Consider the following 16,677-nt stretch of genomic DNA (forward strand, 5'->3'; position numbering starts at 1 on the left):
ACTACCTGTTTTATTGATATTTTGCATTTTTTGTTGTTTATTTTTATAGAAATATTTATCATTAATAATTAATTTTCTCGAATTTTAATAATTTATTTTATTTATTTATAGTATGTCATTAAGTGAAATAAGTCTATAGTTTAGTCTAAAATAAGTTTATTATTTACACACACATGTATAACATTAAAGTTTAGTATTAGCTAGTTGTGCACACTGAACACTATATTTCTGAAACATTTAGATGTTGTGCAATTTTCAATACGATACGATATACGAACGAGAGCGATATTTCCTTTATCTTTTTCTTGTATGTTCAGAAAGTAACATCTGGCAAATAGCTGCAGTGAAAGGAAACGATATTATTACATGTCGAAACAGCCAAGGAACTCCTGTAACACGAGAAATAAGAAATAAACGAGCTCGAAGAGAGCTGTAATTATGGCGTGTCTGCGATATTTTTGGTGAAATTCTTATACTTTTTGTATTTAATGTCGTATGCGAAGGAGGCAACGACAAAAAATATATGCGCGACTGGTTCATTAATCTTGCAAGAAAATTGATGTTATCCATTTATTTTGCATGATCAGCGTTCCTATGCATTTCTCATCATTGGATTAGGAAAGTTTACCTCGAAGCTAGTACGATGCATTTATTGTCAGTCTGCTGTATATCTTCGACTCGTGTCTAAATCCAAAGTCATGGAGGTATAAAAGTTAACAATGTGAAGAATATTTCATCATCTTTAAAAAAACAAACTGCAAATTCCCCTGAACGACGATATTTCTTTCATTTTCAGTCCGAAGATCTCACTCAAGCGTCAAAAATAATAATTTGGAACAAACGATTCATGTCTTTTCTAGGCTTATGGCCGCTCAAAACGAATCAGCCTTTATTCATATTTTTTACTACGTACATGATAATTTATTGTATCATGGGAATAGGTCATTTGATTAAGAATTTTGATCAGCCGGAACTCGTCGTGGCAAATTTAACAGATAACATATTGTTTGCAATGATATTGGGAAAGATGTTCATATGCAGACGCAGCTGCGAGACAATGATCAAGTTTCTGAAAAGCATCGAAATTGATTTCACGACAAAGATGTACGACAATGTTCAGGAGAAGATGGTGTATCTATATTATAACAAAATCGCACTGTTTTTTGTGAAAATGTCGACATTTTTGGCAGGATTAGCGGCCACGTTGTATTACTTTAGGACATTTTTCGAAAATTGGAGCGCGAGTAAGTACAACCATTGTACATTTTCATGCATAAAACTTAAAGCTATATTTCATGATAATGGCTTAAAAAGCATTATCTATTGTTCATTATCTATCGTATCCTCGAGTCATTATTTGCTATTCCAAAGTGGAATGTACCAGATAGACATGTGTTCCAACTCGATATTTTTAGACGCTACAATAATAAAAATTTAATTATTATTTGAAATCATTGAGTAATACAGTCGCTACTGTCGTTTATTTTACTAAAAATGTATTTTATGATACTCCAACTTTTATATTTTGAGAATATTCAAATATTTTAATTCTATCTCCTACGCTGTAAAGAGTGTAAAGTATAATACTATAAATTTGTAGAAAAAGATAGAGTTACTTGCAATTGGTTTCTTTTTGGGTCAGTCTGATCGATGATTACGCATATTCCAATTAGGCTATGGTTGGATAAATATAATAAAGACGATGGAAAATTAAATATAACGTGATGTATATAGTGATGTCCGGTAATTTTTCGTATAAATTACCGTATCCGGTTCATCCCTTCTTTGAGATCAAGGACACTTCTACGTACATATGCATTTGCGTCTATCTGGCGTTAGCTGTAGCGATTATAATATGCGGTTATGCTGGACCAGATGCTTTCGTACTCAGCATGGCTCTTCATATTTGCGGTCAGTTTGCCGTTTTATCATGCAAAGTCAATCATTTGTTAAAAGATCATGAGAATTATCACCGCAATATCAGTAACATCGTATTGAGGCATTATCACCTAATAAGGTGAATTTATATTTAATTCATTACATTTATATACAGGTATAATAATAAGATTTTTAACGTAATAATAATTTCAATCATAATATAATGCGTTTGCATATATAGGTATATTGCTCCTTATAGATTATGACAAGCTAACTATTAGTCTAATGTCAGGAATAACACAATGTTTTAACAATGCATCGCAATTCCAGATTAGCAGAGACCTTAGAAAACAATTTTAATATAATATGCCTGCAGCAAACTCTAGGCACTGTATTGTTGCTCTGTTTCACATTATATCATATGCTTGCGGTGAGTGAAAATTGAGATATTACTCATTTCACACTTTGCCTTCCCTGTATCTAAAAAAATGTTGATGCTAAATAAAATATTTTAGCTGCATTTTATAATTAGAAAGTGAATGTTAAATTTTTTAAAATTTGCTTTTTCTTTTAAGTTTATTGCAGTTTATCAATTAACTCCTCACATTATGGATCCTTGTGAAATGTATTTGTTTCTATGTGTATAGGTATGTTGTAGCTTATGTGATAAACAAAAAACGTAAATGGACAATTTCATTAATTATAATACAAAATCTCTTCAAAATTGGATATTTTAAATACACATGTGCACAACATTTTACATAAATTAATTAATGTTCATATTGATATCCAATGATATCGTATTTCAGACTTCGGGATATGGTGATAATACTACTGTTCTTGCTTTTGCATTATATATGTGTTGCGTATTTAGTACAATTCTTGCTTACTGCTATATAGGGGAGTGCCTTATCACTGAGGTAATTACAAAAAGTAGGATAATTAATTTATCTTGACATTTTAAAAATAGAGGTGATTAATTTATTTATACCTAAAATATCTACAAATGTCTGCAAATGTTATCTATTTTAATCTCATTAAAGAGTGTGCTATTTAACTAGCGAATATTAATTGTTTGAATTGCATATTAAAAATTTCAAGTTTATTTATATTAATTTATTTATATTAAATTATAATTATTTTCTAGAAAACAAATTAGACGAAGAGGTCCAATTTGGGACATACATCTTATAAGATGTTTAAAAGATGCGTCTTATAAGTCGTCTTATAATGTCCTGATTTATGGACCGCCTCGTGTTATTTGAATTGTTTTTGTGATGTATGTATTAATATTGTTTTATTCAGAGCACTGCATTACGTGAAGCATTTTACAATTCCGATTGGTACAATAATCCGCCATCAACATCAAAACTAATCAACATTTGTATGGTTCGATCTGAAAGACCATTAATGTTGACTGCTGGTAAATTCTGCGGATTATCATTGAATACTTTTACGAGTGTGAGTCAATGAATTATATATATTTAAATTATATATTTTTTGTTAATGCATGTGCTTCTTAGAGCATATTTTGTTTACAGATCGTGAAAACATCGATGGCGTATCTGTCTGTGTTACGCAAGTTCATGTAAAAGCATTTTAGTTTAAAACATTTTAAACAAAAATAATATTATGACTTAACAATGATAAAATTAGTAATGACAATAAGAAGGACCAAAAAATTAACTCGTAGTCTTTGTTATTGTCATTACTAATTTTATTAAAGTATTTTATTGAAATTTGTCTAAAACAAAAACACAAATAAGATTATATTAACAATTTAGATTATTATAATAATTTACATTAAATATAATTACATATTATAATTGATATTTACGATATTATAACTTATAAACTAATTATTAATGCCAATTATATATTCATGTATTGTTTTGATAATGCAATAAACAAATATATTCATTAAAGGTCACAATATTAATATTTGAAATTTATATGTAATATCTATTTACGTCACAAACTGACAATCATATTTGAAAGGATTAAGAGATCTATTTACATTTTGTACATTATAACAGGATTTTAATTAAAATAAAAAAGCAGTAAAAACAGTAATAATAAAAGAATTCAAATTATGAGAATAAATATCATATTTATTGATGCATCAGATGTAAGTATTTCTAAATGCACACATAAATCTGAATATGCAGATTTAACAAATTTTGATAAATTTCAATGAGAAAGATAATAATTAAATTTTCTTACCTCTTTGCACATACGCGCGACTTACAAAAATTTAAAAAAATTACACACACAGTTGTCTAATAAAATATTTCTAAATATATAACTAATAATAATATATACTGAAAATAGTTTATAAAATCTTGAATAATATTAAGTAAACATATATTTACATAAATATTTATTCAGTTATTAAATAAATATTTATGATATTAAAATTTAGTATTTTTTCGGTATAATAAATATTTCTTCTTTAAATGCACGTACTCCATTTGAACAGTACAGTATGCCAAGATACACTGAATAGAGTTATAGTGCAATCTGAATTTTTTTCTACGTTTGTAACTACTTAGCGAGTAGTGAGTTTTTCGTAAAAACTGATTTCTCCGTGCTACGCTAAGTTTTTCTCTTAGTTTTAGGCAGCAGATTTCAATTGCCAAACAAAAATAATTAGCAAATAGGTTTTCAACTACAGCCATCGGACACATGGCTGTTTTCATTGTATAGAGAGGTAAGATAATAGATGTATAATGAGAGGATAATGTACAAACTGAAGCAACTATTATGTCAACATTTTCGATTCATGTTTCAGTTGCGCTACAATGATTCATATATCATCGATCGATGATATCGATCGATTATAAGTATATCGCTGCAAACAATTTTTCTTTAGCTGTTTCAGTTTTAAATAAACATTGCGAGAAACTATAATGTTATTCAACTAATTTAATATAAAAGTAAGATGTATGTGTGTGTAATAACACATTTCAATTTTAGAATCAGTTTAAAAACGATTGTGTTTCAATTTTACACATCTGTTTTTGTTATTACACTTTTGGATAAATAATAATTAATTAGGAAATAGATTTCGTACACTTGACAGATGTAATTTTATTATGATAAAATTTACAATTTTCTAATTATTCTTGGTTAAATTTGGTATAGTATATTATATTACCATTTTTTTATTAACTAAAAATAAATTGGATAACTATTATTAAATATCATCATACACTTATCTAATGATTATAGAATGATATAATGCAACACTTTTAAGATCAAACATCAATTGCATTCAATTAGAATACTCGAAATGACACAAAAGCACAGAATAATCTTATCAAGTAGTATTTTGTGTATAGATATAAAAACGATTACATATTAAAAAGCAAAAGACAAGCATATATTAAAAAGTTTAATGACTATCTATATCATGTTTATTGCAAATGCTGCAGTTTTTTTACGATGTGCCAAATATAAAGAAATAGAAAACATATAAAAAAAAGAAAAATAAAAGAGCGGTATTGCTTTTTATTGTATGGAAGACTGTAAGATAATTAGTACGCCAAGAAAAATAAAAGCTAATAACAACTTAATAGCAGACTGATTGTTAAGCTGTTATGTTATCAAATGTACAGAATTTCAAAATAGTAAAATGACAAGATCGGTACTATACAAATGTTTAGATATTACATGTTTCGACTGTCAAGCGCATGGATTAACGTATATAAACGTATACACAAGTTTGGTTCGGAAAAAAACAAATTACAATCGCGGATGATCAGTTAATGAAGAACTACTCGATTTACTATGAGTGTAAGAAATTAATATTTTTTTGTAATAGATATTTCGTAGTAAAAAGAATTAAATAAAATGTTATGCATTTGATATTAATTACATTTTGTAACTTGTTTAACTGTATTATATTAATACATTTCTTTTAATATACGATTTAAAACTAACATTGTGTCAACAACATCTATTTAAGATATAATATTACAGAACAAAGACTACATTGAAGATTTATTTGTTTATTTGGAACGGATCTTTTCCGTAGGAGGAATATGGCCATCCGAACGATCGTACGTCCGTTTTGCAATTTATATCATGTATTACATTCATTATTTCATTATGGCATTTATCGAGTTTTACAACGTTTTTGGTAATTTGGAATTGATGCTGACGAGTCTCGTGGAAACGATAGTTCACGCTATGACATTTTCGATAGTGTGGCTAATACGTTGCAGTAATTTACTGAAGATCGTAATTGATGAAATAAAAAAGGATATAGCAGAACGCAAGTTTGAGAATTCTGAGGAAGAAATAATTTACTACAACTATAATCGCATATCTAAAATATTCACATACAGTTCGAACGTTGGCATGCTCATTACGTCCTTGTTACTTTATTTTAGACCGCTTATGTATCTCGTGATCACTAATCAAGGTATGTGATAATTATCAAACCTTTTTGTAGTAATTATTATAAATCTATTCTATTTATAATATAGAAAGTATATCTAAAATATAGAAAGATATTTAAATTACATTAAATTGCTTCATTATTTTAATATTGACTAATCTCTACATAATTATAGAAATGACATTGTACTCTGCAATCACATTGCATAATTATGGAAGAGACTTAGTATCTTAAATATTTTGCTTGAAATAAAATAGAATAAATAAATTTTTCTATTATTAATCTTTCTTTGTTCTTTAATCTTAATTTTTCCAGCATTACGTAACAGTACGAAATCACTTACGTTACCGTACAAAATCCATACATTTTTCGATACTACTAATCCTCGTACGTATACATTTATGTATCTGTATCTATTTCCAATGAATTACATAGGTATTTGTCATATGGCAGCGATATGCCTAGTGGTTATCTTGGTGTTTCATGTTTGTGGCGAATTAGCCATTTTGTCATATCGTATCAGGCATGTTGGAGAAAACTCGCAAATCATGTTAGTACACAGAATTCGTAACATTGTTCGAACGCATCTAAAGATAATATGGTAAGAAGAATATTATTATTAATAGTGTGTAATAGTATACATATAGTAGGTGTCTGCTTGATTTGCTTCTTTATTCCTTTCGTGTATTATGTTGTCGAAACATTATGATGACTGAAGGATGGCAAAATCCGTGGACAATACTTTTAATTTGATTCTTCTGGATGAACTCTTCGGTAATAGCGTTGTACTGGCCATCTCATTGTATTATGTCATGATGGTATGTTACATCATTAAATTGTAATTATTATGAAAGATCTAATTTAGCAATATCAATAAATGTTGATTGGTAGAAATTGTATAATAATATAAATTATTTATAACGTTTACTTGGCATTATAATTTTGGATTTTTCTTTGTTGTTAAATTTTATTAAAATTTCTATCTTAATGTGAGAAAGGTAATCACTTTCTTTGTTTCCTTCTCCCTGCCAACTACACAATAGCGTAAAGGAAAGCATTGAACTCTCCAGTACCTTCCCTCACTAATACGGTTTTCTTGCGTCAAAGGGACACATATACGGCAAATTTTTTGTTAAGAAAAAATATATTTAAAATTGTCCAGACAATTAATAAAATATCAATAAAAAAGATCAAGAGCATGCATATGCCACGCGCTAGATTTTGTTTGCGTAAATTAATATATATATATATATATATCGATTTAATTATATATATATATATATACATATATAGATATAAACGTTTCGGCCCTAAATTTGGCCATCTTCATAGTGTATAAATAATAAAATACCATAATTCGAATATTATTATATAATTAAAAGTTATAGAACATGCGACCTTATAAATAACCTTACATTTTTCAGAACTTGGATATTTCAGAAATACCAACCTGCTTCACTTTTATATTTTTCGCTATTACTGCGCTTGTTATGCTCTTCGGATATTGCTTAATTGGTGACCAACTAGCTCAACAGGTAACATTAAAAAGGAATAATAAACGTCTGACAGAAGAATGAACCCCTTTTGTCTTATGTTATTAATGACGAGAATTTTTATCACAATTTTTATATTGAATATTTATCATACAATTATTTCATGTTTAGTGTATAAGCGTGCAGAATGCGTACTATCAATGCAGTTGGTACCAAATGCCGCTCAATTTCAGGAAATGCCTGCTAATATGTATGATTCGTGGTCAAGTTATGTTCTATTTAACAGCCGGAAGATTTTATATATTTTCTTTAAATAGTTTTACAGATGTAAGTGCACTTATCGTAATTAGTAAAAGTAATAAAAATGCTATTTATCAGATAGATTTAATATTGAGTTGGCGAATAATTTTCCCCTATTTTTTAAAAGATGTCGTGATTAACATTAAATAATGTCACTAATAAATTTTTATTAGTACAATATATTTATTCACATTTATAGTAAATATTTTTGTAAAATACAACATTTCAACGCGTATTCAATGAAAAATTTGCTCAGATTGATTGAGTTTTAAGCATTTGGCATTATTTGAATGTGGATAACAAGAATAAATATTTTCTACATATCCTGCTTTATTTATGCTATTTACTGCTATTTTTAATTTGATATTTCTTTTCTATACTGTTTTATGAGTTAATTCAACATTTTTCTCTTTGTGGAAATAAAACAGAATAATGTACCAAAAATATTTACTTATTCTTCATGTTTAAAACTGTCAAAAAATACTTGAAGCTCTATCAATCAGTAAATTTAAAAATGCATTATATATCTATATATTCGGAAAAATATTTCAAATAGAACTTACCCTAATATCTTATGATAAATACACATTTTCCCTAGCTGGTATAAGTTTATATCTCTGGAATAAGTTCCACTCGAAACATTTTTTTCAAATAACGAATACTTAAGGAAATAATTGAATGGAAAGATTATAATGGTCCATTTTGTATATTAATACAGGTTATCAAAACTTCCTTGGCGTATTTATCGATGCTGCGCACCATTATGTTATGAAGAAACGTGAAAAAGATATTATTAAACAACATAATTCACAATATTGAACAATTTTGCATAGTAGATAGAGAAATACATTTAATAAATGCCCTAAACCTATATTTTGAGTTATAATATTTATATCTTGTATTATATATAAGTATATAAATTTCAAAAATCAAAATAAAAATACAAAAAAAAATTGTATAACTTATGGCTATTTTATTAGAAATTTAAATAATTTTTGTTTAAATTTGTAAGTAAAATTCATTTCTTTGTTCATGCTTTGATTTTATTTGTGTATATTCAAATATTTGTTAAACATTTAATAATTTAAAATGTACAGATCTTTTTATTGTTTATTATAACGGAAATGTTAGTATTTCGAAGTTGTGATTTGAATTACATTGCACAATTCATAAAACTGAATTTTTTGTACATGCAATCTAGAACAAATTGACAGCAATTTTTGTTTGTAATCGCACAAATCTGCATCGATAAAGAACAAATCATGTATACAATTTTACTGTGGAAAAAGTACATGTGTGTTCAGTAACACACTTATATGCAATTCATACGTTAATTTTGGACGCAGTTATTACCTGTCCTATAATCCACGTGCTTCTATCCTATATTCTATAGACAGCTCTATGCCCGAAAACAGAGATTACTTGGACTCTTACGTTCGTATATTTGGTACAGTTTCGGGCGAGCTCTCAAGGGAAGAACAACATAACACCCGATGCAGGTGATGAGTTGCGGTTTTTGATAATGTTATTAAACTTCACGAAAATTTATATATTACTACATCGTTTTAATTACAAATGATTAATTACAAACATTTTTTAATGCCGGTTTCAGCATCATAAAGATTTAGATCGTGCGGCCAAGATGTTGTCTTGGAACAAACCGCTCATGTCAACGCTAGGTCTTTGGCCTTTCCAATCCAACGATCTTATCTTTTCGATTAATTTTGGCTACTTCAGTTTTCTTATGATTCTGGAGTATCTGGACTTCTTTCTTTACATTGGTGATCTCGAACACGTGATCATGAATTTGACAGAGAACATGGCATTTTCACAGATACTTGTGCGAATGAGTACGCTACGATTATATAATGATAAAATTGGTGAGGTCATATCGGAAGCCATGAAAGATTTTGATGAGACAAATTATAAAACCGCCGAGGAGATTAAAACATTTGTCAGTTACTACGCTAAAGCAAAGATCTTTTTTAAGCTGTTGGTGGCGTTTGTCGCGATGACGGCTTCATCATATTATTTGACTCCGATTCTTGTTATTCTCGGAAATGGAGGTAAGTTACTTTTTCATATATAAATTGATCTCGAAATATTTAGAAGAATTATATAAAATATTTCAAACACAAATGAAATCTCATTAACCGGCAGTTCTGCATTTTTTATTATTTATTATGACTTAATTTTGTAGAACGAATTTTTATGATTTGTGTGATAAGTATCTTCTTAATTGTTATCTTTAAGTTTTCAAAATCTAAGTATTTTTTTAAGTCTAAAAAAAGTGCTAAAAATAGATCAAATATGATTTTTTTAATGCAAGTGTTAATGTCACAATTGAACGTTTTCTCAGGACTACCTGAAATAGTGACCAATGAAAACGTGACTCAAATAATTTACCTATTACCTTATCGTTTTCATCTATTTTACGCGGTTGAAAATTTACGTACGTACACGATTACATACATCTGGCAATTGCCATTTGTCTTCATCAGTGCTTTTGGACAAACTACAGCTGACTGTATTATGGTTACTCTCGTCTTTCACATTTGCGGTCAGATGTCGGTTCTTGCTTTACGCATTAACAATATAAATACCGAAGTCCGTGATTGCGGGCCTGAGATGCGACATGTGATACTCATGCATGTACGATTGTTACGGTTAAGTATATGACGCTGAAATTTCAGTTAAAAGCTTGTGTTATTAAAAGCATTCTTTTCATTTTAGATTTTTATTAAAACTAACAGAAATTAAATTTTTTTTGCTTTTTGCTTAAAATAAAGGTTAAATAATTTCTTTTGTTAGTTATTAATTTCTTCCTTTTTTCCATTTCTTTACTTACAAAGGAACACAACTAAGTGTCCTCTGATTTTAATAAGCTTACTATATGGGAAAATTGTATTTAATAAGATATGAGTCATTTATTTTCGTTCATATTTTAACATATTAGAAATTCATTGTACATATAATCGAAAAGGATATTCGGTTGTATTTTCTTGTTTGAGCTATTATTTACCTTAATAATTGAAATTTGGTATAAACTTCTGTTATATATTAGAAACTTTTATTTAAATAAATTTTATTTATATATATATATATATATAAAACTTGAACTCTTTCAGAATGGGAAAGATAATAGGAAAAGCATTTAGCGCAACATTGCTGGCACATCTTTTAGGAGCTACATCTCTCGTTTGCATCCTTGGTTATCAAATTTTAACGGTAAGTCAATACGTAATGATAATCACATAAACATTTGATACATTTACCTATTTAAAAACGATTGCAAAAGAAAATAACATAAATTTTTATCTTTATACATGTACATATGGATACATATGTATATATGTAAAAATAAATTTACATCTCAAAAATTTAATTAGAATAATAATATATAATAATATTATGCAAAAAGAATCAATTTGTAATATTAATAATATTGTTCCTAGTAAAATAATATATTTAAAATTTTTACATATATATATATATTTATTTATATTTAGCATTAAAGGCTCTAACTTCACATAAAAAGTGATTTAAAAAATATAAAAATCATTAAGTATTTTTAAAATTATTTTGTCAATTACAATTTATTATTAATTAATTATTTTAATTTTCAATTTCATGTGATTAGAATTTTAGTAAGGGTGAAGCAGGAGTACTTATTCCACTTTTAATATTCCAATTCTTAGTTCTGCTAATACTTTATGCTAATTGTACTATTGGCGAGAACCTTTTGACAGAGGTAATATTTTATGGAAACATAAAACGAAAATTATAATACAAATAGCTACATATAATATACGTATACATAATAAAATTTGTGTTTAATATCTATATATAATAAATGCACGACATTTTATTGTTTTTTCGTAGTGTAAATAATCTTTTCACAGAGTGCTAAAGTATGTGAAGCGTTTTATAATTGCCGTTGGTATGATATGTCAAAGAATAATGCGCGAATGCTAATACTATGCATGGCAAGATCGCAAAAACCGCTCTGCCTGATAGCTGGAAAATTCACAATGTTTTGCCTCAGCACTTTAACTGACGTAAGCTGATGATTTGCATGCATTAACAAAATTTTTTTAATAAAAAGATTTGCTTATCTTGGACATTTGAAACATTATTGCTATGTTAATATAAGAGTACAAAAACATTATTCAGAAATAAGTTGTTTCAACAGGTTTTAAAAACATCCATGGGATATTTATCAGTATTACGTTCTTTTTTATAAAGTTATTGAAGAGCAATAATTTTTGGAAGCAAATATAATTTATAAATTGAACATGTTTAAATAGAGATAAGTGTATAATTTATAATAAAGAGTGAGAAAAGAAAAAGAAGCATTATTGTTACTCAAAAACTGTAAATTATTTTTATATAATATGTATTATGTAAAAAGTATATATTTATTTTGAAACAAATTTTATACATACAAATACGTTTATATTCGGAATATTGTTTGCTGTTATAAGTAAATAATATTAAATACATTACACAAAAAAAAATTAATAAACTTCAATTGTTTTATATGTATATATTATAGTTTTAAAAAGATCGCTCAAATTAATATCTTTTTATATAATTTCATGTCTAATATATTTTTGCTATTATTATTACATATCTTAGCTAAATGCGTTTAGAGATTATCATCCAAAATGATTTGTAATCAAGAAACTTCATTAATAAGTCGATCATAATTATCAAGTTATTTGAAGTAAAACAATAAAAAAATGTTAATAATTGATTAGGTAAAACTCGACAATTAATAAAAAAAATTGTAAAATTGCAAAAATTTTCTTGTTTATCACAATAAGAATATTTTGCTGCACCGTGCTACTCTAACCTTTAAGTACTCTACAGATGCACTTGTCGACGAGACGTCTGCTGACGTGCGGATCCACGAAGAGGGGATCATCTAGTACGTTAGTATCGGTATCTTTATAGATCGCTTGCGTTAAGTTGATTTTAGCAAGCTGGCCATCGCACAAATTTATCTCTCTTTCATCCCCACAATCGTAATGAAGATACAAAGTCTATATCCGACTCATTTATATAATATTCATTTGGCAGACTCTGATCACTTCGTCGCAATGTGATTTATTCGTCACTTGCTCAAACCGAAATATTTTGCTTCACTGAAGATGTAAGGGGGAACAAAGCTTTCAAAAGAAAAACTTTCCTACAAGTATACTCACACATCGAAGATACATATTTTGCAAATATCGATGACCAACGATTATCAATACTTTCTCAATACCTTTTTTTGTGTCTAAGACAGTTAATTTTTTCGTATTAAGTGACTCGAATTTTTATATTTACAATAAATAAGCTTTAACTTGTTATATTATAATAAGTAATATTACATCATAGAAATTTATAAATGCCGAAATGTGATGTAGTATCACTATTTCTGAAAACATTTTATTTATTGACTTTATAAATCAATTTTTCATAAATATTCAATTTTTAAGAAGATTTAAACTCACTGAGCGTTACGTTTTATTTTACCATGTAGTTTATAATGGTATACAGTTACTGTTTCTTCGGTAACATTAGTTAATACGACGAATTTGCGCAGCACGCGAAGACGATTATACTAATAATATTATTAAGAATTTATTAGGAACATTAAAAAGTTTAACGATTCTTTATATCATTATATCATATTTAATAAAATCGTTGCAATTTTTCTACATTGTACCGAATACAAAGAAATAGAAGCTTAGATTCACCAAAGGTGAATCACGAAACGATTTTCATGAGACGGTAAGATAATTAGTACGCTACAAAAGTGCTGGCTAATAACAACTTGATATCAGATCGACTATTATAATATATTATGCATATAGAATCTGAAATAATGAAATAATAAGCATTAGACACAAATATCTAATTAAAGAGTACAATTAACAATATTGAACAGTTTTGCATAGTAGAAATACATTTAATAAATGTGTTGAATCTATGTTTTGAGTTATAATATTTATATCTCGTAATTTATATATCAATTTCAAAAATTGAAATGGAGATACAAAACAAAAATAATTCTATAACTTATGGCTATTTTGTTAGAAATTTTAATAAATTTTGTTCAAATTTGTAAATAAATTGCATTTTCTTGTTCATATCATGAAATTATTTTGTGTATATTAAAATACCTGTTAAACATAATCTAAAATGTACAGATTATTTTATTTTTTATTATATTATGATGATAATATTAGTATTTCAAAGTTACGGTTAAAGTTACACTGTATAATATTTAAAAAAAAGCTGAATTTTTTGTTCACGCAGTTTAGAACAAATTAAGAGCAATTTTTGTTTGTAATTGCACAAATCTACATCGATGAAAAACAAATCATGTACAATTTTACTTTGGAAAAAGTACAGGTGTGTTCAATAACACATTTATATGCAATTCATACGTTAATTTTGGACGCAGTTATTACCTGTCCTATAATCCACGCTTCTATCGCAGATTCTATAGACAGCTCTATGCCCGAAAACAGAGATTACTTGGACTCTTACGTTCGTATATTCGATACAGTTTCGTGCGAGCTCTCAAGGAAACAACAACGTAACACGCGATGCGGGTAATCAGTTGTGGATTTTTGATAATGTTACAAAACTCTATGAAGAATTATACATTATTACAATGTTTAAAGATTAATTACAAAATTTTTTAAATATATTTTTCAGGATCAAAGAGACTTAGATCTTGCGGTCAAGGTGTTATCTTGGAACAAATGGCTGATGTCGACGCTAGGTCTTTGGCCTCTCCAATCTAACGATCTTATCTTCTCGATTAGTTTTGGCTACTTCAGTCTACTCATGATTCTGGAGTATCTGGACTTCTTTCTTTGCATTGGTGATCTCGAACGGGTGATCATGAATTTGACAGAGAACATGGGATTTTCACAAATATTTGTGCGAATGAGTATGCTATGGTTATATAACGATGAAATTGGTGAGGTCATAACGGAGGCCATAAAGGATTTTGATGAGATAAATTATAAAACCGCTGAGGAGATTAAAGCATTCGTTAATTACTACGCTAAATCGATGATCTTTTTTAAGCTGATGATGGGATTTGTTGCGATAACAGCTTCATTATACTATTTCACTCCGGTTCTTGTTATTCTTGAAAATGGAGGTAAGTTGCTTTTTTATATAACTTAATCCTGACGTATTTAGAAGAATTATGTGAAATACGTGAACCAAATAAAATCTCATTAACCGGCAGATCTGCATTTTTATTACAGAATTTATTTTACAGAACAAGTTTTCATGTTTTATGATGAATATTTTTTTTCTTTATTTTTAAGTTTTCAAAATTTTCTTGAGTCTGAAAAAACGAGCCACAAGTTGAAGTTTTATTAAATATGATTTTATTTAATGCAAGTGTTAACGTCACAGTTGAACGTTTTCTCAGGACTACCTGAAATAGTGACCAATGAAAACGTGACTCAAATAATTTACCTGTTGCCTTATCGCTTTCATCTATTCTACGCGATTGAGAATATACGTACATACACAATTACATACATTTGGCAATTGCCGTTTGTCTTCATCAGTGCTTTTGGACAAAGTACAGCTGACTGTATTATGGTTACTCTCGTCTTTCACATTTGCGGTCAGATGTCGGTTCTTGCTTTGCGCATTAACAATATAGATACCGAAGTCCGTGATTGCGGTCCTGAGATGCGACATGTGATATTCATGCATGTACGATTATTACGGTGAGCTCATGGATATGACGTGGAAGTTTTAGTTAAGAGCTTGTGTTGTTAAAAGCTCTCCTCTAATTTTACATTTTAATTAAAATTAAAAAGAATTAATGCTTTTCACTTCTTGCCTAAAAAATAAAGATTTTTATTACATAAATTCTTGATTTTTTCTGATTCTTTACTAATTACTTAGGGAAGTACAACTATAATAATTACCCTTCTCTGATTTTGGTAAGATTAGTATATATAAAAAAAACTGTACATAATAAGAGAGTCTATTATTTTTAATAAAACAATATAGTTTATAGGCTCATATGATTAAATCAATATACTAAGAAATAATAGCCAATTAAGAGCCAACACAAGAACGTCGTGTGTAAAATTTTTAATTCAATAAATACGAAGTAATTATAAACGTTTCGACCCTATATTCGGGTCCTTATCAATATATAAATAAAGATATTAATATAATAAAATCGCAAGCATAAGATGTTGTTCAAACTATCAATTCCTGTTCATCTAAGTGAAAGCTTAATTGTAAAAAATTTTTTAAAAAAAGGGATGTTTATATGAAGTTAAAATAGTCTAACATTTTAAAATTAAAAGACTCACATGATTGTCAACATCCCTTTTTTTAAAAAATTTTTTACAGTTAAGCTTTCACTTAGATGAACAGGAATTGATAGTTTGAACAACATCTTATGCTTGCGATTTTATTATATTAATATCTTTATTTATATATTGATAAGGACCCGAATATAGGGTCGAAACGTTTATAATTACTTTGTATTTATTGAATTAAAAATTTTACACACGACGTTCTTGTGTTGGCTCTTAATTGGCTATTATTTCTTAGTATATTGAT

At 27.8% G+C, this 16,677-nt stretch overlaps 3 protein-coding genes across 3 annotated transcripts in view; all 3 read left to right on the forward strand.

The window, feature by feature from the left end:
* Positions 1–931: 931 nt before the first annotated feature.
* On the forward strand, positions 932–3,470 carry LOC108774685 (odorant receptor 4-like). Its single transcript, XM_018540840.1, has 6 exons — positions 932–1,244; positions 1,735–2,017; positions 2,209–2,308; positions 2,688–2,798; positions 3,184–3,339; positions 3,420–3,470. Exons 1-6 carry the CDS (start codon positions 932–934, stop codon positions 3,468–3,470), a joined length of 1,014 nt encoding a protein of 337 aa, XP_018396342.1.
* Positions 3,471–6,999: 3,529 nt separating this feature from the next.
* On the forward strand, positions 7,000–12,316 carry LOC108774684 (odorant receptor 10a-like). Its single transcript, XM_018540838.1, has 8 exons — positions 7,000–7,098; positions 7,945–8,100; positions 9,686–10,139; positions 10,433–10,739; positions 11,202–11,301; positions 11,714–11,824; positions 11,976–12,131; positions 12,266–12,316. Exons 1-8 carry the CDS (start codon positions 7,000–7,002, stop codon positions 12,314–12,316), a joined length of 1,434 nt encoding a protein of 477 aa, XP_018396340.1.
* A 2,129-nt stretch (positions 12,317–14,445) lies between these two features.
* Positions 14,446–16,677, forward strand: part of LOC108774642 (odorant receptor 13a-like) — a 3,822-nt gene continuing 1,590 nt past the window's right edge. The window contains exons 1-3 of the mRNA XM_018540793.1: positions 14,446–14,475; positions 14,785–15,238; positions 15,518–15,824. Coding sequence (XP_018396295.1) covers positions 14,446–14,475; positions 14,785–15,238; positions 15,518–15,824 — 791 coding nt within the window. The remainder of the gene's footprint in view (positions 14,476–14,784; positions 15,239–15,517; positions 15,825–16,677) is intronic.

The sequence above is a fragment of the Cyphomyrmex costatus genome, unplaced genomic scaffold (assembly GCF_001594065.2).
Source record: "Cyphomyrmex costatus isolate MS0001 unplaced genomic scaffold, Ccosl1.0 scaffold270, whole genome shotgun sequence".
Taxonomy (NCBI): domain Eukaryota; kingdom Metazoa; phylum Arthropoda; class Insecta; order Hymenoptera; family Formicidae; genus Cyphomyrmex; species Cyphomyrmex costatus.